The 21,297-nt window shown below is 35.5% G+C and overlaps 6 protein-coding genes across 11 annotated transcripts in view; 4 read left to right on the plus strand and 2 right to left on the minus strand.

The window, feature by feature from the left end:
* Positions 1-545: 545 nt before the first annotated feature.
* Positions 546-4,441, plus strand: LOC116848188 (kelch domain-containing protein 4). The gene is made up of 9 exons (XM_032824020.1): positions 546-1,107; positions 1,364-1,534; positions 1,843-2,078; positions 2,250-2,416; positions 2,609-2,758; positions 2,900-3,118; positions 3,316-3,497; positions 3,659-3,860; positions 3,929-4,441. Exons 1-9 carry the CDS (start codon positions 994-996, stop codon positions 4,057-4,059), a joined length of 1,572 nt encoding a protein of 523 aa, XP_032679911.1. The 5' UTR covers positions 546-993; the 3' UTR covers positions 4,060-4,441.
* LOC116848187 (valine--tRNA ligase-like) lies at positions 4,408-10,120 on the minus strand. The gene is made up of 16 exons (XM_032824019.1): positions 9,577-10,120; positions 9,005-9,212; positions 8,666-8,912; positions 8,354-8,582; positions 7,963-8,142; positions 7,766-7,890; positions 7,416-7,681; positions 7,021-7,243; positions 6,747-6,869; positions 6,558-6,665; positions 6,207-6,366; positions 5,764-6,038; positions 5,462-5,677; positions 5,145-5,256; positions 4,745-4,935; positions 4,408-4,580 (listed from the first exon to the last, which is right to left on the minus strand). The coding sequence occupies exons 1-16, from the start codon at positions 9,668-9,670 to the stop codon at positions 4,467-4,469; spliced, it is 2,871 nt and encodes a 956-aa protein (XP_032679910.1). The 5' UTR covers positions 9,671-10,120; the 3' UTR covers positions 4,408-4,466.
* A 173-nt stretch (positions 10,121-10,293) lies between these two features.
* Positions 10,294-13,224, plus strand: LOC116848196 (DNA polymerase delta subunit 3). Its single transcript, XM_032824039.1, has 2 exons — positions 10,294-10,624; positions 10,833-13,224. Exons 1-2 carry the CDS (start codon positions 10,565-10,567, stop codon positions 12,231-12,233), a joined length of 1,461 nt encoding a protein of 486 aa, XP_032679930.1. The 5' UTR covers positions 10,294-10,564; the 3' UTR covers positions 12,234-13,224.
* A 125-nt stretch (positions 13,225-13,349) lies between these two features.
* On the plus strand, positions 13,350-16,946 carry LOC116848195 (leucine-rich repeats and immunoglobulin-like domains protein 1). Its single transcript, XM_032824038.1, has 4 exons — positions 13,350-13,501; positions 13,867-14,957; positions 15,068-15,258; positions 15,442-16,946. The coding sequence occupies exons 1-4, from the start codon at positions 13,399-13,401 to the stop codon at positions 15,707-15,709; spliced, it is 1,653 nt and encodes a 550-aa protein (XP_032679929.1). The 5' UTR covers positions 13,350-13,398; the 3' UTR covers positions 15,710-16,946.
* LOC116848197 (protein ABHD13) overlaps positions 16,165-21,297 on the minus strand; it is a 183,002-nt gene continuing 177,869 nt past the window's right edge. The window contains exons 1-7 of one of the 6 annotated variants that reach the window (XM_032824040.1): positions 18,457-18,629; positions 18,246-18,373; positions 17,835-18,118; positions 17,354-17,585; positions 16,989-17,182; positions 16,706-16,866; positions 16,165-16,536 (exon numbers count right to left, since the gene is read on the minus strand). In XM_032824040.1, coding sequence (XP_032679931.1) covers positions 16,264-16,536; positions 16,706-16,866; positions 16,989-17,182; positions 17,354-17,585; positions 17,835-18,000 — 1,026 coding nt within the window. In that variant the 5' untranslated portion in view covers positions 18,001-18,118; positions 18,246-18,373; positions 18,457-18,629 and the 3' untranslated portion in view covers positions 16,165-16,263. The other 5 variants (XM_032824041.1, XM_032824042.1, XM_032824046.1 and 2 more) reach the window with 5 other exon arrangements.
* Positions 19,017-21,297, plus strand: part of LOC116848205 — a 10,784-nt gene continuing 8,503 nt past the window's right edge. The window contains exons 1-4 of the mRNA XM_032824055.1: positions 19,017-19,158; positions 19,288-19,784; positions 20,256-20,699; positions 20,978-21,161. Of these exons, the coding sequence (XP_032679946.1) occupies positions 19,156-19,158; positions 19,288-19,784; positions 20,256-20,699; positions 20,978-21,161 (1,128 nt within the window). The 5' untranslated portion in view covers positions 19,017-19,155. The remainder of the gene's footprint in view (positions 19,159-19,287; positions 19,785-20,255; positions 20,700-20,977; positions 21,162-21,297) is intronic.

The raw sequence follows: 21,297 nt of genomic DNA on the forward strand, positions 1-21,297 counted from the left end.
GCGCATGCGCACAACGACCTTCGGTCCGCCACTTATCTCAAACCTCTCATCACTGCTCATCACTGAAATATATACTACCTGGAACGCGCGCTACCTCTTGAGTATTGCGGGATGAGAGAGAGCATGCTTGTAGGTCTCGAACAGCGCTCTGTCTTTGTCTAATACAGTCTGAACCTAAAGCTAAGTCGGCTGATTTCTAAACATAAGCTGAATCTCCGAATTAGGAATCATCTTTGCTTTGTTTTTCTTACTAATAAGTCGATAAGTGAATACTAATAAATGAGAAAAAAATATATATTTTTTTTATAACAAACTTTCGTTCATAAGCTTAATGGCTCCTGCACACAGGACGCGGTAATGCTTGCCGCGCGGCAGAAGTTCGCGCGACAGCCAATCAATATGCTGCTTTCCGTAATAACCTTCTAGCTCTTACAGAGAAACAACATATTGATTGGCTGTCGCGCGGACTTCCGCCGCGCGGCAAGCATTACCGCGTCCTGTGTGCAGAAGCCATTAGATTGTATCACATTCGCCCTACTCTCGATTATACCATGAACCAGACAAGGATAAGAGAGGAAACAAGGAACCTCTCTCTCATCCCGCACGCCTCAAGAGGCAGTGCGCGTTCCAGGTATTATATATTTCAGTGCTGCTCACGGATTCGATACACGTGCATCAGTTCCGACCTAGCTGACGTGACGTAAAGATATGTTTAGATCTGTTCAGACGTAATTTGTGTGATCTTTTGGAAAATACTTTAGAATTATTTCCAAGAAATAACTTTGCTCATCTATTAAACTGAAACTGGCATTACCAAATTAATCTAGTATACCTTTCTTATATTATTGAGTGAGCGGCATTTTAGGAATAGGTCAAAAAAAGACCTCCCTAAATCAACCAACATAAGAGGAAGAGTACACGTGTATTCGGAGTGCTAGTTAAATTAATTCGTGTTAAATTTATTACGTTTTCTCTAACAGTATAAACGATACAATGAATAAAAAGGGTAAAAATAAGAAAAAGATGAGCGGCAGCGAGAAGACAGCGTTAAAAACCGAGAAGAAATTAAAAGCCCGGCAAAAAAAGGAACTGGCTGTTCTCGGAGAAGTTAGATTTCTTTCTCTTAATCTTTTCTAATGAGGAATATATAGAAATAAATTAACTATATAATTGTTAAATTTTTATAGTTACAATTTTAAAGAAAATAATAAAGAGAAAATATAAATTTATTTGGAAACGAGTTTGAGGAAGAGAAAGAAGAGTTAAGAATTTGATTAGATTTAAAAGAAGTAATTAGAATTAATAGGAATAAATGGAATAAAGGGAATAATAATAATAATTAAGATAATAATTGTTATTTTAGGATGAGATAGAGAAGGTATTGGCAGAGATAGAACGAGAGGAAGCTCGTAGACAGTTTGTTAAAGAAATTGTAATTGAACCACCATCCAGAAGAGTGAATTTCACCCTTAATGCACATCCCTTCAAGAATGAGCTTATCATGTTTGGTGGAGAATTATTCAACGGCCAACAGGTATTTGAAAAATTAATTAGGTGTTTAAACTGTATTCATATAAGAAAATATAAACCACTTGTGTGATATAAATGAAATAAAGCACATTTAGAGATATTAAATCACACAGAATATCAAATAATATATTAATATAATCAGAGAATGTATAAATATGAGAAGTGTTTAGTAAATTAACAATAAGATAATTATAAGATCATTTAATTTCAGTTTTTGAATTTAAAGAGATAAAAAATTCATTTAATAATTTAATGATAAAAGAACATATAAGAGAGAAATAAATCTACAACTTACTTTCTGCTTGTTTTTAGACTACAGTATATGGCGACCTGTTCTTCTACAATATAGATAAGAAGAAGTGGTCAGTGGTGAAGGCACCTGGAGCCCCACCCCCACGCTGTGGCCACCAAGCTGTAACCACTACCGCGCGAGGTGGTGAGTTGTGGATATTCGGCGGCGAGTTCACCAGCCCTAGCGAGTCGCAATACTATCACTATCGCGACCTTTGGGTGTTTCTACTATCGGAGAGAAAATGGGAGAAAATTACGTACGTGTGAAACAAGCAGAGAGAACCACAAGGAATATCACATAAAATTATAACGTTCCTAGAATAGATGCGAGTGTTTTATGCAATCGCAGCGTTAAAATATGACTGAAAAAGATCGATTGTTATTATATAGAATAGAGAAACTGTTACCTGAAATGTCTCTGTTTTCAGGACTCCGCACGGTCCGTCGGCCAGAAGTGGACACCGCATGGTGCATTTGAAGAAGGATCTGATCGTCTTCGGCGGCTTTTACGATAATCTTCGGGATTACAAGTACTTCAACGATGTGTACGCGTTCAATCTCGAGACGTATGTGTGGCGCGAGATCAAGCCCGCCGGTAATATAATCAGTATTTCATTATATTACTTTTCTCTTATAAAAAATATTGCGGTGATAAATACAATATCGATATAACATATAGATTAGCACGCTAATTATAGTCTAAATATCTAGTTAGTGTAGTAAGTTGATATGTAAATTCGTTGAGTTTTTCTAATTTAATTAAAAGCAAGTTGATCGATGATTTCAGGAATACTGCCCGCACCACGCTCCGGCTGTGTAGTGCTGCCGACCCCCGATAATAAGATCATGGTGTACGGCGGCTACAGCAAGGAGAAGGTGAAGAAAGACCTGGAAAAGGGCTGTGCCCACGACGACATGTTTCTCCTGACTCCTGACAGTCAGTGTTACTCTCTCTTCTTTTTTTTTTTTTACTGAATAACGCGTACACTATAGATTGCGCATACTATAGATTTGAACAACTATGTCATAGTGAATAATGCGATGATCATGTAATAGATAATATGGCAATAAATTTTAGAGAACGACGCAACTAAGTACAAGTGGATCAGCGTGCGACAGACCGGAACGCGCCCAACTACACGTTGCGGCATGTCCGCAGCGCTTATTCAGATTAATCAAGCGCTGCTGTTCGGCGGGGTGCAGGACCAAGAAGACGAAGATTGCGAGGAGGACTTTCAAGGCACGTTCTACAATGATCTGTTCGCTCTGGATCTTGAGAAGTTTCAGTGGCACAAGGGTAAGTGCCCGTTTTTAACTCGTTTATATCGCACGAAGAACATAATTCGCGAAACGGTGCGCCTGAGTTGTTGTCTACTTCCATCACTTTCAAGAATTCACCGACAAATATATAAGTAAATTTGGTTAAGTATTCACACACAATTATTTTCGAATCAGTCCATATGATGTAATAAAATAAATCATATATTCCTGCAGTTATATTATCCGGGAAGAAAGAGGATACGACGACGGAACGACGAAGAAGAAGAAGACCGAAGGAGGAAGGAGTTGAGGGAAGTGAAGATCAGCAGAACGACGATTCCGAGGAAACGTCGCAGGAATCTCCAACTAATGCCGCGCAATCAAACACGATCACTGTTGAAGACGGAATATTCACGGTGCGTGTTAATATATTTTATATAATATTTGAAATATCATATTACGATACAAATATGATAATTATATTATAGTTATCATATTTTAATAACATAAGAATATAGAAATATTGTTATGACTATTGAAGTAAATGGATTTTTCAAAATATCTTCGCGTGAAATAGATGACGCTGGGCTCAGCGCCAGTCAAAACGGTCTCCGATGCGGGCGATTTATTCGCGGATGAGAATCCGCAAAAAGCCGCATTTTCGCCATGGCCGCGAATAAATGCCGGAATGGTGATGAAGAACAATCTTCTATACTTATACGGCGGACTTATAGAGGACAATGCACGGCAGTACACCCTCAACGACTTCTACAGTCTAGGTATCGTCGTCGTTTGATAATCAACGTGTCATTAAATATTGTTTACTTATGCATACGTGGTATCGCAGATTACCGAAAATTACAAGAATGGACGACGCTGATATCGGATAAGAAGGAGCTGCAGCAGTTGATCTCGAGTTCGAGCTCAGAAGAGGATAGCAGCGAGGATGATGAAGATAGCACGGATATTAATAACTGAAAGACTGATAAAGATTTATATGTAATACTTAAATATAAAAATATGTTATTAACTTTTTTAAATTACAGTTATTAATAAGATTGTTTTAGGTAAAATTATATGATAAGATTCCGGAAGCTATATCTAGACATTATATGATAAGTTATTCATAACCTATTATCTTTTTGCTATCTAATATAAAATAATAATTAAAGCATAATAAACATCGCGTATTGTTCCGTGTTAAAAGTAGATGTGTTCTATGTAATGTTATTTTCTGTAACGTCTTTCTATCAAATAGAAATTTTATTGCTACGGGGACGCGAGAACTGGTTTTAATTTAACTTTATAGATTTTATATTTAGGAAATTAAGTACAAATATATCTTTTTCTTTTACTAATATAATTACAATTATACATATGTCGAATTAGATTTCTTGTTGTATTAATTTCTCCGATTTTTGAGAGATTTCCGATATTCTCGAATCCGAACATTGTTTTCTCTTAATATTTCTTTTTATTTGTTCTATCGCCGACGCGTCCTGAAGAATATGAGAACAGTAAATATAAAAAATTAAGGAAATATTAATTAAACAAGTAAATATATAAATATATATAAATTACATGCAAAATGTAAGGAATATTCGTTTAATTTTGAAATGTAAAATTCAAGTTCTGAAAAGCGTTTTGCTTAGCTATTACTTACCGCAATATTGATTAGTAACAAACAGTCGTCCGTGTGAACGTGTTGGATTTCGTCGCAGTTATCCTTTCTGGCAGTCTCGTAATTTTTTGCCAAGTGAATCGGTACGTTCCAGATTCTGCTTACTCCTTTGATTAGGTTTATGTTGTCCTTATATAAATCATAGTCTTGCGAATTTTCGGTTAGTATACTGACTAAAAACAATAATTTTTACACGCAATTAAGAATATTATTGATATCTCAACAATTAGCAAATTGAGGTGAATTTTAAATATTGTAGCAACGTAAAATTATACAGTATAAAGTACTATATATATTTTTTCCCTGATATATTTATTTTATTACATATTTTTTTAATTTAAATTAATTTATATTGGGTAAGTTGAGCGGTTTCAAATCTTACCTTCTGGATTTAATTTCTTGCTCACGTTCGTCGTGCAACTTCTGATAGCGTTTATTACATCAATTATTTTCTGCATGTTCTCCTCCAACGAAATATCTTTCAAATTCTCGAACTGAAAAAGAAATACAGTGAGGAAAACTATTAAAAATATTATTTCATTCTAATTTACAAATTATTACTGATCTATACAATCACAAACACAATATATGTAAGTATTTTGAATATATTTCTGAGTATAAACAGATTTACTTTACTTTTTAAAATAAATTCAAAAGAAAGCTTCCAAAAATAAATTTGAAATAAATAATGAAAAAAACCTCCTCGTATTCTGGATATTCAGCCTCCAGCAACGAAGAGACTTGCAGGAAGGACACTGGGAATTTCCTGGCGAGTCTGGTGTACAGATCGTCCACGAGATAAGGCATGAAGGGAGCGAGGAGCCTCAGAGACACTTCGAGACATTTCTTCAGAGTGTACGAGTGCCCAAATGCGACAATCGCATCAGCATCTTTGAAACCAAACTTGGTTCCCTCCTACAAAGACATATTCCATTATTATGAGGCACAACATTAACATATTAAAAAATATAAATATTAAAAGAATTTTTTAAAACACGCACCAAATAGAAGTCGCAAAATTCATAATGTAGAAATTGACGTATCGCAAAGACAGCTTTGTAAAAGTTCCGCTCAGCGAACGCCGTGTTCATCGTCTCTACCGTTCGAGACAATCGACTCAAGATCCACCGGTCCAGATTACTTAAATTGTCCATACCTCCGTTTACCTCTTGGTCCTCATTCACCATCAGCAACATATACTTACTCGCCTGCCAGATTTTGTTGCAAAAATGTTTATTCGTCCGACAGTCCGCTATATCGAAACTGATGTTATGATCTGAAAAATAAAAAACGGAGCAGATAAATTATTTTACACACATAAATTGTAAAATAGAAGAATATAAAATGTACGGAAACGATAATATAAATTTGTAATATTTTGTAATTTGTAATTATTTATATTTTATAATATTAATTATAATTAAATTTTATACGCGCTGCTTACTTTTGATGTCGTGTCCGCACAGTGTCATCCTGAGGGCGTCTGCACCGCAGTCGACTATCCCATCGGGATAAGACTTTGCATTGACGCGAAGCGTTCGATGCAGCTCGTTAGCGCTGAGGATACCAGCCTCGTGACTGCATCTCGCTTGCGCGTCTAACTCCTAGTAATAATATATAATTATATTCCCCATAAGAATTAAACTATTACAAAGAGATTGATATTACTAAGATTTGACTGAGATTTGCTGAAAAAATTTAAGTAAAAATTGAATTAATAATAAGTAATTAAGTTTACGTTATTAATTAATTTATTGATTTCTACTAATATTATATTATTTAATATCATATTTACTTCCAGGCTGCAGCCGTTTATAATGTGTTCTGGAGAGATTACATTGCCGGAACTCTTGGACATCTTTTTGCCATGGGCGTCGCATAGAACTCCATGTAGAAATACCTCCTGTGTAACAACAGTTTGACACACAGATTCTTCAAAATTCTTATTACAGTTAGAACCTTTATAACGGTGAAGATAGATTACCTTGAAAGGCAAACGTTGCGTCAACTCCAAACCTAGCATCACCATCCTTGCCACCCAAAACATAAGGATGTCGTGGCCGGTTTCCATCAGAGACAATGGGTAGTACTTCGCCATATCCTGCGTCTGTGCGTAAAAAGAAAAAACAAATAAAATGTGTATTTTATATTTATTAAGTTTAATATTACATATATATATATATTTATAAATATATATATATATATATATATATATATATATATATATATATATAATTATTATTCTTATTCTTTCTTACATCTTTAGGCCAGCCAAGCGTGGCGAACGGCACGATCGCTGAGGAGAACCACGTGTCGAGAACGTCGTCGTCTTGACGAAGTTTCACATCGACTCCGTATTTTTTTCTGGCTATCGAATAAGCCTCTTCTTCAGACCGTGCGACTATCCATGAACCGTCATGGACTACGGAATACGCCGGGATAGAGTGGCCCCACCACAACTGTCTCGACACGCACCAGTCCCTGAAGAAAAAAGAAAAATCAGAGAGTTGACAATCATGTATGAAAATTGAAGAAATTGAAGAAAATCGAACAATAATAATATTGCCCGCTTGATTACTAATTCTAATTTCTGTCTCTTTCTCACGCGATTAAATAGTCCATTATTTAACTTACTACAATTTTAATTAATTACCTAATATTATCAAGCCAGTCTCGCCAATGTTGCTTATGCACGCTGGGATCGATTCTCAACGAGCCGTTTTCTAGCACCTCAATAGCGCTTTTAGCCATTTCGTCACATTTCACGAACCACTGTTCCTTCAATATTTGTTCTACGATATCCTGCGAGCGCGAGCAACGCGGCAACATCATAGTGTGATTATTGTCCACGCCTCGTAGTACTCCTCGAACAGACAATTCGTGCAGTAGCTTCTCTCTTGTCTTGAATCTCGGCAATCCCTGCAGAATAAACATAGTTGCTAAACAGATAAGTAAATAAATAAACACACAATTAAATAAGATTTTATTAGACTTGCTAAGCACTTCGAATCCTTTGCAAATGTCCATCATGTTGCCGTCCTCGTTAATGACACCAATGACAGGCAGATTGTGCCTCTTGGCGATATCGTAGTCTGTGCGATCGTGCGCCGGCGTGATTTTTAACACGCCTGAAAAGAAGAAATCAGTTGTGAGATCCTTTTTACTACTACATGAATAATCTAGGATAATCATTCTCTCACCGGTTCCGAATTCCTTTTTGACCACGGAATCGGCCACGACGGGGATAGGAACATTTCTGACGGGATGCATAACACACCGGCCAATGTATCTCGCGTATCTCTCGTCATCCGGATGCACGGCGAGAGCTACATCGCCGAACATGGTTTCCGGCCTGGTCGTTGCCACTATCAATTCCTCCTCTATGAAAGAAACAGAAAGGATAATCCCATGTTTCCTCTGAACAAGACAAATGCAACTATTAAGTTAATAAAAATTAATTTTGAAAATAAAGTTGACCAACTGTGATAATTATAATTAAGATTATATTATGACACATAAAACTATTCACGTCACTAATTAAAGTCATATTTATGTAATTCATGAAACTAACTAAATGTATCTCTAATTTACCAGAATCTTCCACGGGAAAGGCCAACTTCATCATGCGACCGAACATCACTTTACTTTTGTAGCCGGGCACGTGAAGCTTGGTGCTTCCTTGAATAGCCACGTTTTCTACCTCGATGTCGCTGATGGTGCTGCGCAGAGAGGGCGACCAGTTAACGAAGTCACAGCCTCTGTACAAAAGACCTCGCTCGTGCAACCGCACGAACGCTTCCTTCACCGCCGCGCTGTGTTGCTGCGCGCAATTCGTAATATTAATTCAACTAATTCTGCTAGAATCGCACCGATTACAATTTGACCTTACTATTTCAAACGTACTTCGTCGATAGTGAAATATTCTCTGTCCCAATCAAGAGTGGCACCCAGCATTTTCAGCTGATCGCGGATGGTCTCGGCCTTCTGCGCTTTCCACTGCCAGACCAGCGACGTGAATTCTTCCCTGCTTAGGTCGAGGCGCGACAAATCCCGCGTGTGACGTAGATGCTTCTCCACGATGATCTGCGTGGCGATACCTGCGTGATCCAGACCTGGTATCCACAGCACTGAGCAGCCCCTCATTCTATACCTACAGAGGAAAGTCTATAGTCAGAGAAACACTTTAGATGTAGGAAGAAGCTAAAACAGATCAATTGGAAGTTCAATTTTAGTTTAATGTACCATCTGGCCAGAACATCCTGAATAGTGGCAGTAAGTGCATGGCCTAAGTGTAATACTCCTGTAATGTTAGGAGGTGGCAAGATCATGTTGAAAGAGTCCTTATTATTATTGCTAGTTCTCCTCTTTGAAGAAGCGAAGTATTTGTTTTGTTGCCATATATTGTACCACTTTTGTTCTGCATCCTTTGCTTTATAGATTGCAGGAAAATCTATTTACAAATTATACATAACATAAATTTCATACATTTGAATGCTTATTCTCTTTCTTTTGATTCTTTCAATTTTACAATTTTTATAATTTCTTAACTCTTTCGATTTTATGAATTGAACGAAATAATGTTATCTACTAATAATAATTTATTAATATATAAAGGCAAAAAGAACTATAATAAACAGAATCTATATCATGTATACAAAGATTTTAATATTTTATAATTATTTAATATCTTTTAATAATTCTAGGATTTTTATATTAATATAATATTTAAATTCTCTATATTTTTTTCTGGAAGTAATTTTATGTGAGAATTACGAAAAAATATAATTAGGATAAAACGCTCGAAAGGAATTTACCTGCTAATCTTTGATTATTGTCCAATTTCACAGTACAGTAACATCTCCAGTAGAAATTAGTGCGAATAGCTAAACAGTCGCTCAATCGTTGCATATTTAATAACTTAATATTAAAAAGGCTGCAATTTTTTTTTACAAGAGAAACTGTAATAATTGGGAAGAAATGATTTTGTCGATTTAAATCATAGGTATAGTTCGTTTTTTTTTTATTGACAAAACGTAAACATTATCTGCACGACATAACCATATCGTCATCTTCTTTTTCTCTTATAAATTTTCCTTTAGATGTTATATTATTACACTTTCTTTTTTCTTCCCTGTTTTTTTTATAATATTCAACTTTAACCTTTGCAGAAACTTTAAAAAATATGTTCTGCATAAAGTCTAGACATACACTTATTAAACCTAACCTAACTTTGATACGTAACAGCCGGAGACCGGCATAGTATTTTAGATCTGTTCTCTCTCTCTCTCTATATGGTTCCAGGCCTGTACTCAATGACCCTTTTACCACACATGAAAGAAGACTATTAGTAGGTCTGTTCTCCTTAAGGCCTTCACACACACTTTCCGTAACAGTAACCGTAAGACGTAACGTAAGAATTGACCAATCACGTTGAGAATCGTCGAAACATAAGGTCGCCATTTTTGTGAATACTCCATCGTAATTGGTCAATTCTTACGTTACGTCTTACGGTTACTGTTACGGAAGTGTGTGTGAAGGCCTTTACGAGTAGTAACTCATATAATGCCGCAACAAAAGATTCGGAACGCAGCCTATAAAACGGTCCGATATCCAACAAAAAATCTTGGATAATTCAATTGAAAAGAATAGACCACAGGTTTCATAATACAAAGTTTAAAGTTGGTAAAACTGTGGTGGCGGGATTGGGACCGCCAGATGGGAGAGTTTAAGGTTATGTCAAGTAGAATAAGATTTGAAATGTTTTGTTGATAAATTGATATTTGTGAAAAAAATTATTTAAAAATGGCCGCGAACGATTATCTAGAGATTCTCGCTGGCCAGGTCTTCGATCACGATAAACTGGTAATTTCATTAAAATTTTAAGTGAAAATAGAATATAAGAGACAATAGAAATATAATAGAATATATTTAAATACAAATAACCTATACTTATTTGTTTGCATAAAAGTGACAATTTATTTCGGAATATAATGCTTGTCTCTTGAAATACAGATGCTAATTCATATTAAAACACGAAAAAGATTGAAATATAACACGATGACATTTGCAGGTTACTTACAAATGGTTGAGCAAGGAACTAGAAGTGCACGTAAATATAGCAAAGCAAATGTTGTGGGAATTTTATGAGAAATACCGCGACAGGGACAATATCGAATGTACATATTTATTAATAGGTATGTTAAAAGAAAATGGAATGCGTGTGGAAGTTGTCAAAGAATCAGACTTATCTAAGGCTAAGGAGAAATTTAGTAAAATCATTTCTGAGCACATGTATAGTGTACACAAGCCTCTGGAGGATCTGGAGTTGCTTGCCAACTCTGATACAGCTGGCGATGTGAGGTTCAGCGCCATAAAATGTGATGCCTGTGTAGAACGCAGTGATGAGGAGATGAATCTCTTACGCTGGGGAACAGCAGCTATGAAGATTACAGAGGGTACAAAGGTAGTGAATTCAAAGCCTGTGGAGCTTGTAAATCGTTCAAAAATAGATAAAGAGCCAGCAGCTGCCAAAAAAAATGGATTCAATAACTTCTTCAATACAGCTGGTAAACAGAAGAGCCCTGAGACGTCAAAGGCCTCCAAGACAGAGAAGGATGAGTCTGAGGACAAAAATAACAGTCTTTCAAACGACACAGATTTGACTGAGAGAGGCAAAGGTTCTAAAAAGAACAAAAGCCCATTGGAAAAGAGTAAAGGCACCACAGGCAGCTCCAAGTCCAAGAAAACTTCTTCAAAAGCAGAAGAAACGAATAAGACAAAGAAAGGAGGTCTGGAGAGCTTCTTTGGTAAGATGTCGTCTCTCCCGAAACCCGCGGAGGTCAAGGCACCAGAGAAGAAAGAAGAAGAAGTCAAGGTATCAGAGAAAAAGGAGGAGGAAGTCAAGGTATCAAAGAAGGAGGAGGAAGTCAAGGTATCAAAGAAGAAGGAGGAAGAAATCTTTGAGACTAAGAAAGTTAAGGAAAAGGAGAAGCCCCGTGGGAAGAAACGGATCAGGAGTCAAGGCAGTGACAGAGATGCTAAGAAAAGAAAGAGAATCGTGGTGCAGACAGACTCCAGTGACTCAGAAGCGCAAAGCGATATGGACGTAGAGGAACCTATGCCCGAGGCTGTGGCTGAAACTGAAGCACCTATTAGACCCAAAAGCCCGTCTCCGCCAGCGGTGAAGCATGAAAACGGCAAACGGAAGATGTTGAAGATGGTGAACGAGACTTACAAGGATGATCGCGGCTTCATTGTGACCAAGAAAGTACACGTTTACGTGAGCTGTTCAGAAGATGAGGAAGAGAAGGAGAAAGAAGAAAAGGAAAGAGAACAGAAAAAGAAAGAAGAGAAGGAAAAAGAAGAGAAGAAGAAAAAGGAAAAAGGACCGTCCTCAAAGAAGCAGATGAAAGTCGACAATGCGAAGAAGAAACAGTCTGTATTGACGAGCTTCTTCAGCAAAGCGTCTTAGGATCGCGAAGAACGCTGTTTGGAAGTGCCTGATATCATCTGTGTATGAATTTCATCTGTGAACATTTTGTTGGAAAAATCAGCTCCTTGGTATTAATTATATATTAATTATTAAGATTCTTGGCTTCTCGCTGCAAAATTCTCGATTCATGTGTGTGTGTGTGTGTGTGTATGACGTCAGAAACGAAAAAATGCACGATAAAAATACGTTAAAATAAAAAGATATACCCATAAAAGAACATTTGCAATTAATGCATATGTGTGAAATAGTTCAAAATATTTTTCTTTTACTCTAACAATCAATAAATTACCGTCAAATTAATGCAACACGCAAAATATTTTTTTAACTTAAATATCCTTATGATTTTGTTACGTTAATTTTAGTTATTTATTGATTATTAGAACAAAAGATGGTGTCAAAAAGATGGCTATTTTACGCATTTGCTCGATTGATTGCAAGTATTTTATGGATACATCTTTTTATTTTTTATATTTTTTATTATATCTATTTTTTTATATTTTGCAAGAATTGTTAGCGTACGATTTCTCGCTTTTGATACTATAAATCGAGATATGCTTCGAGTGTAGCCGGGAGCTTTAATAATTTTGTATAATATTCCGCGTTTTACAATATAATGAATAAATTAATATTAATAAATGATGTAAAAAAATATTGATTTACTAAGTGGTATTAATACTGACAAATATCGACAGATTTCTAATAATTATAATAAATACAAAACTATAAAGAGAAATAATATTAATATAAAAAAAGGGTTGATAGATTTAGTCAATAATCTATTATTGATCCATTTTCTTTCTCTTTTCTATCTATCCTCTATCGTTAACATTTTCATCACTATTAATACTAAAATTTCGTTATTGATTCTAAGAATGATCTTTCCTGTTTCTTGTTTATCATTGTTATCGATAACACGCAAGGTTCGCAGTATGTAACCTAGGAGAGAGATAAAACAAAGTTTGTAAAGTGAGCAATATAAAGATGTCCGATTATCTATCATATATATTACGTCAGATATGCTATCAGAACCGGTATACAGATATTTCGTTGTATGATTAAGTTCCAAACCTTTCAGTTCGTCAGTAATACGGATGATGTTTGAAGTGCCTGTCTATAACGTGATATATAATATTATTAATATAACATGATGTTAAGTATTATTAGGATTGTAATATTGTTACTTTTGACGGTGTGGTGCAACAAATGTTTGTGCGACATATGTAAAACATGCGAATGTGTCACCACAGGTAAGATCACATAAGATGGAAAGACCAAAGGACTTTTTTGCTCTAGTGACGCGCTGGAACATTGCTTCTTTTCTCTTCAATGCTTAATTATATACCTAGTTTATTCCAAAATGCAATTTACTTCAGTTTAAAAAGTAGTTTGAAAAATTTCATGATCTTGCATATAAACAAGATAATAAACAAAGAAAAATAAAGAATGAGAAAGTAGTAAATTTAAAATCGATACTATGTATCTGTGTACTAGCTTTCTATATTGAAATTCCGTATCATAAAACTTTTGTTACATTATAGCAATTTTTGTATTAAATTTTACCACATATTTAAAAAATAGCTCTATTACACATCACACGTTATCTTATCGACAGATTCAGGCTTAATCGCATATTGCCGCGGAAAATTCAGAAAAGATGACGAAACCTTAAATTACGGATTTCTCACTCTGGACAAACATCAAGTCCTCCATAAACTCGTTCATACCGGAAACTCTGGCACGGTGTTGTTAACCAGTCAAATATTAAACAAAATAAAAAACCTGAAGCAAATGGATTTGTCCGGAAATCTGCTGGTGAACGTGCACGAGGACGTCTTCAAAGTTCTGAGCAGTCTCGAAGATCTGAGTTATTCTAACAATTGCCTGTCAAGCTTCGACATTGCTATTCTGAACGCGAATTCTCCCCTCCTGAAGCTTAATTTGAGTCACAATGAGATTAATAATCTAGAAAGAAGTTCGCAGAGCGTGGTCACGGGTCTGAAGATGCTCGACCTGTCTCACAACAATCTAACAGACATCTACCAGGATTTTCTAGTCGCTCTGCCGCAACTCGAGTATTTGGATCTCTCCTTCAACAAATTCAGCAGTCTGGAAGCGAACTCTCTGACGTATCTGCAGTACTTGAAGATCCTCCGCATCAACGACAATCGTTTTCTGTCTTTGGACTTTCAGAATCTTCCCTTAAGGCTAGATGAACTTCATGCGGGAGGCAATCTCATCAGTGTCTTATTACCCAAGAAAATGTCTATCCAAGTTTTAAATATTGAGAACAATCAAATCTCGGACTTGAAGGATTATCTGACATTGCTGAAGGAATTGAGATATCTGAATGTCAGTGGGAATTCCTTGTCAGGCTTCCCAACGATGACGCTGAAGCATCTGAAGTCGATAGATTGTTCGTTCAATAACTTGACGACTATTCCGGACTCGATTTCCACAAAGAACTTCCCGCTGTTGAGAACACTCAACTTTAGTGGAAATCGTTTGCAGGATTTAAGTCTGCAGTCTGAATTAAAATTAGATGTGTTCGAAGCGTATCACTTGGACATGATCGAAGAGATACACAAAGATACGTTCTGGAAATTGACAGAGAGAGCGAACGGATGTATAAATGTAACTATTTCCAATAGCAAGAAGCTGAGTGTGATAGCGGAGGATGTTTTTCGACACATGAATGTGTGTTCCGTAAGTACTCTATCGTCAACAATTGAAGTTCACATACCTTTTTACTTCGTTCTGGACTTACATGTCTTTTCGATGTATGCGTAAATAATGCAATGTATCTTATCTTCCAGCTAGATTTGAGTAACAATCACTTCACTCAATTTCCACTAAAACTGATAGATGACAGTAAAAGTAAGAACGCACATTATCTCATTAACCTGCAAGGAAATCCATTCGTTTGCAACTGCTCGTTGCAGTGGATGCTGGACGATTTGGTCCCTTACCTCTACAAGATGGAACCCAGTCTCTTGGAGGAGTTGAGGTAAAAATAAATTAACATTAATATAATTTTCTTTTTCATCATATATTCTTATATTTATTATTCATCCTCTCTCATTATATTCATCATTATTATATTCATTATTCTCTTTCATCATATGTTCTTTATTTGTAGATATTGAATAAAATAAATGACTTACGTCTCTTTTTAATTTTACAATTTTAGGTGCGCCAGACCAGCTTCCCTCACTAACATAAGACTAGTTCATTGGTACCAGTGGCGAAACAAAGTTTTCTGCGACGATCTTTCCGAGAAATTGGTATTCAAATTTCAGAAGGTAACCAGTCAGCAGGCGGCGACGTTCAGCTTTAGTAAGGGAATGCTTGTTGCCTTAAGCATCACGGTGACGATACTCGCAATTTTAATAATAATCGCCGTCATTCTAACTCGGAAAATGATAATAAAGAAAAGGCGGATCAATAGGAGATTTTAGAAATATTAGAAATTTTTCAAAGACGTATTTCGTCTTAAAAAAGTGGAAATATAGAGACGAAGAGAAGAAGAAATATGTGAAAAGAAGAAAAATATAAATAGATAAATAAATATAGAAGTAGATAAGAAGATTAAAAATTTTGATTAATAAAAAAAGAATTACTTTCTATTAAATTTCTTTTTCAATTATTTTCCTTTAAGCGTATATTTTTATATAAAAACGTATTTATAACATATTTCTTTTACATTTATATTAGAAATATCTTAATACCAAAAGGATATTAAGAGATTTTTATTGGGAAAAAAATAGAAAAGATATTTATTACCTTTTTTTCCCTTAATTCAACACACTGGATCTTACACGAAAGCTTATTCGACAGCTAATTTGTTAATTTAATTAACAAACTTCTTATTTTAAAGAAAAGACTAGGAGGAAATTAAATTATTTCTTTGATATTATCATTGAATACTTTTATTTTTAAGTCCTTCCTGTTAATTTTCGAATTATATCCCTTTCCTATAAAATCAATCCTTCGCTAGATATTGAATTTATCGCTAGATATCGTCTATGTGCCAATGACTAGACGCCACTCTCGGAGGCGGATTTTCCCTGAGCTCGGTCAAAAAAGCACAAATGTGCTGGTAGTATCCGGGCTGACACCACGTTTCATTATGTGTGCCACCGGCGACGGGAAATAGTTGCTTGTGACCGCTCCGGCAAGTTTTATAGAGGTCTTGCATCATACGCGGTGGCACTAGAGTATCCGCCAAACCGGAAATGAAGAGTGTCGGCACAATAACGGAGCGCACTTTGAGGATAGACAGATACTGTGATGAAATAAGAAAATATATTGGCATTAGACACAGTATGTCCTAGAAATGTTATGTATTTATTATTTAAAGAATTTATACAATTTTCTCTTGACAGAGGGAGAAAACTTGAGGAGAGAAAAAATATTATTTTGTTCGAATGCTATAGAATTTTGCTATTCCTTACCTTGTTTTTATATATAAAGAGCGGTAGATATTGCAAAAACTTGGAGCCGACAAAGAGTGCGGCCATGTCTGGTATACTGGTAAAGGTGTTTTCTAGGATAAGGCACCAAATTCGCCGCGAATTTTCCTCCTTCGTGGCTAAATCGATCGCTACCGCACCACCTATTAAAACCATAAAACAGAAAACAACGTAAAAATGTTTCTACATTGTATCTCAAATAAAGAGAATTTTGTATCCATAATGGCTTCCTTAAATTTATATAATAAAATATTATTTTTGTTACCTAACGATCTACCAAACACAATAATTTCATTAGTATTTATGTCAGTCCTAGTGGACAGATAGTCAATTCCCGCTCGAGCATCCATGTAAAAACCTTCTTCCGACGGAGAACCTTGCGACAAGCCGTATCCTCGATATTCTAACATAAGAATGTTGCATTGTACATTGTGATACAAACCCGCTATATTCTGTAGTCTGAAAGTAAAGAAGTAAGCAAACAAATGAAATATTTACTTTCATTATTCAATTCAATATTTAGGATTTTGTCTCTTATCATATCAAAATTTTCAAATAAAAAAGAAACGCATTTTAAAACACTTGTGTGGAGCAGAATAAAGAATAATAACGCTAAATATAATATCATACCGGTGACCCATATTGCCAGCGTTGCCATGAAAAAACAAAATAGTAGGCACCTTCTTCATTTTGTCTTCTGGTTGAGAAATGAAGAACATGTGCAGCATTGTTCCATCCCCAGATCTGGTATATATGCTCTGATATGGTAGACTGAAGATGGAAGGAGCAGGGACATATACTCTGGAGTGCGCAGGCAACTCTGGATGATAGAGAAGTTGATCTTCTCTATGATATAATATCCCTGTGATGAAAATAGATAATTGAAAAATAAAAATAAATTTTAAAAAATGTAACTGAAATATCTTAAACAAATTATTTTATTCCACAAGAAACTAAAATAATCAACTACAAATGCAAGAGTAATATACATAGATAATCTCCAGTGGAGTATCATATTGAAATTATGTATTTTATCATCATTATATTAAATAACAATTGCAGCAAAATTTGACTCTAGGCTTCTAGACAGAGAAAGAGATTTAGTACAAACCAGTTGTGGCCAAGCAGAGCAGAAGAAAGGCCAAGACTCCACCATACAGCCAGTACAGAAGAAAGCAAACTAGCAAATAGACACCAGAGAAGGCCCAGCATTTAAGAGCAATGCTGCCCAACAAACGCATAGGTCTGCTGCGGGCTAATCTCACTTTAAAGGACATCTTGCAGCTGTACTTTAGAATATTATCCAAAGCTCTGCGTTACCTGGATAGTAGAATATTCTGAGAAAATCTGACTCGGAGTTTTGATTCAGAGTCAGCCATGATGATCCATTGAATGCTGCAAAAATAAATACAATTTAAGCTGATATTTGTCTTTGCTTTTTTACTTGAAGCATTTTTAATTAATTGATACAATAATTTGACAGATACAATAGTATCTGCGATTAATTGCGATTCGTCTCCACCTTGACTTTATTTATTTACTGTTCTTCCTTTTCCTATCAGTTAACTCATAATCTTCTTAAATTTTTAATTTTTAGTTTCCATTTGTTCGTCTTCATTTGCCGATCTTATCATATTTTAAGTTATATCCCTATTTTTATAAATTATCAAATTAATCAATTTTGATTGTGTATTCAGTTTGATCGAGAAAGTTGAGAGTAAATTCTAACCTACATTGCGCAGACGACAATCGAATCGCGAGAATTGGCTGCGAGAGATCGATAAGTTTTTTAAAAATATAAAATAATACAGAGAGAGATGATGAGTCATAAAAAAATGATTGCACGTGAATTATTCTGTGTTCATTAAATAGCACGTAAATCTCTGTCACGAAGAACAACACCGGTACTCACATAATTAACTTCTACGTTCAGTCACATACATAGATTGCGTTCCGTTTCACACATTATGCGCGCATTCCCTACAGTATATGTGACATGAACTGTAGATAAATGCGCGCATATATGTAAAACGGAACGCGGCCATAAACACGGGCATGACGTGAATTCGCAAGAGCGACATAGAGGGCGATCTTTTCCGCGGCAATTTCTTTGTTCGTCTCAATACACACGTCTTCTTTCCTTTCCTTTTTTCCAAAATTTCGTTCGTATCCTGGAGATACATTTGAGAAAAGAGACATTTGGGATAAATAATTTTATGACGATTTTATGTCTTCATGTTTGCTGAGATTCATCATGACTAATTGGCTAATCGGCAAAGCTTCACAACTTTAAAGGACTAGATGTCGATACTCGTCCATGTGTGTATCGATACACGATGCCTCTGGGTATTTAAAAGACTCAATTCGCTCACACACGGACCACTCTATGTTCGTAATGATACCGAGCCCTCTGATGTCGTTGCTAATCTAAGATGGTAAGAGAAATTTCGCACGAATATATTGTAACGTCATCAATTAACAGAATTTTAAATCAATTAAATTTTCAATTGTGTATGTGTATATAAATTTTATCCGTTCTTTACGCAAAAAATCCGCTCTCACAGGTGACGACAATGAGAATTGGTGTAGTGCTCCTCACTATATTGTTCAATGTTCTGATATACACAAATTCAATTGATATTACCCGCATGCCTACACTAAATAACAAATTCGATAATACAGTCGATGATGCTTTACCGGACACTATATCACCCTTCAGCTACGACATAATCCTGAAAATGGCTAGTCCGGACAAAGACTACTTTCATGGGATAGTTAATATAACCCTCGAAGTATATAAAACGACTCCAACCATTATTTTTCACTTAGAAAACCTAGAAATAGACCTCATAAGTGTCAGACTTGAAGGACTCTTAGACAATATACAGTACGAACTAAAGACACAGGCCAGATATGTCGCTGAGGGTATTTCGTCTCTAACATTTAATAAATATTTGTTTCCTGGAAAGTACATATTAAGTATGGAATATAAAGGTAAAATAGAGAAAAACTTTGGTTTCGTCAAAATCAAACACAATAAATGGGATACCGGAAATACGATGTGAGTAATAAATAAAATACAAAAACAAAATCTTTGTATGCGATACTTTTCTTTGTTGACTGAGTCATGTATACTGAAAGATCCGCATGTAATCTATGATTTCTGACTTTGTCTCCGGCAAATGAGCCAAGCAAATATGCGAAAATCCTCCCTCCTAATAATTTTCTGGTTACTACTTGTATATAATTTCATATTTTATGCGATGTGAAAGTATCGTGACGGCGGTTTAGATAAAGTAAACAAATTTTTTACGCATAGAAAGTGCGGACTGAGTTTCAATGTTATTCCTCAAATTTCATCGCGTGGAATCTCATTTGTTGAGATATTTTGTCAGACAAAATGTTCCTAACGTCCGAAATTTACCTGATTTAATGATACCTGATGTATAAGGAAAATATTGATCTGTTAGATAACTATATGTCTCACAACGATTCTATTATTATTAAAGTTTTGCTCTTGAAATATAATTAGATCGTACATAACGGTGCTTGAACCGAACGGAGCTCGACGCGTGTTTCCATGTTGGGACGAGCCAAAGTTCAAGGCAATCTTCAAAATCTCTGTCGACCATATGCCTGGATATTATGTTTTCTCTAATATGGAGCAACGTAGCTCTACGCAACTTGGACACCGAATACGCACGAGTTTTGAATCTACATACTTCATGCCTACTTATCTCGTCACAATCGGTATTCTTCATTCTGTATACGGAAAGGTAATGAAAGACGACACCATATGGTTTAGCAAACAATTGACCCAAGAATCTAGCAATCGCCTACGACAATTCGTTAAACGGACTGATCAATATTTATCGGACTATACGAATAACTTCTGCACAAAAATGAAGACCAATGTCATCGCATTTCCAGAATTACCTACGAAGATTATGGGAGGTTGGCAATGTACAGTTTTCAGGTAAGGCGCATAATCGAACAATTCTGCGACGGCTCGAAAAAGAATTCTCTCAGTACTTCGAAATACGATAATACGCACACGTTTCGGTTACACGGAAATGCAAAGTCAAAATCAAAGTTATAATCAAAATCATTTTTTATGTACGTAGAATTGCTTACTTACAGTATAGACAGTTATTCAGAATTATTTCAGCATCAGTCAATCAAGCAAAAAGCCCGGAAGAAATATCCATGACCATTTAAACATATAACCATTTTAATTACAAACACGATTTTCAGAGACAGTGACATCGTACACGAGCCAATATGGGATTTTTTCAGTCCTACAAGGGATAAATGGAGAAAAGTAACACACGGATTAGTACGAACTTGTATCGAAAGTATCGTAACTCCAGCCAAGTGGTCTCATGCATGGCTTAGCAAGGCACTTGAATTCCAAATCAATTACAATATCCTTAAAGAGGTAATTCATTGTCTTGCATATCCATTTCGTTTTTAATAACGGCGAGATACGTATCGCTAGATTTTTCTATATATATATATATATATATATATATATATATATATATATATATATATATATATATATATATATATAT

This window comes from Odontomachus brunneus, unplaced genomic scaffold (assembly GCF_010583005.1).
Source record: "Odontomachus brunneus isolate Ranch 3 - 2012 unplaced genomic scaffold, Obru_v1 Obru_scaffold_091, whole genome shotgun sequence".
NCBI classification, from domain to species: domain Eukaryota; kingdom Metazoa; phylum Arthropoda; class Insecta; order Hymenoptera; family Formicidae; genus Odontomachus; species Odontomachus brunneus.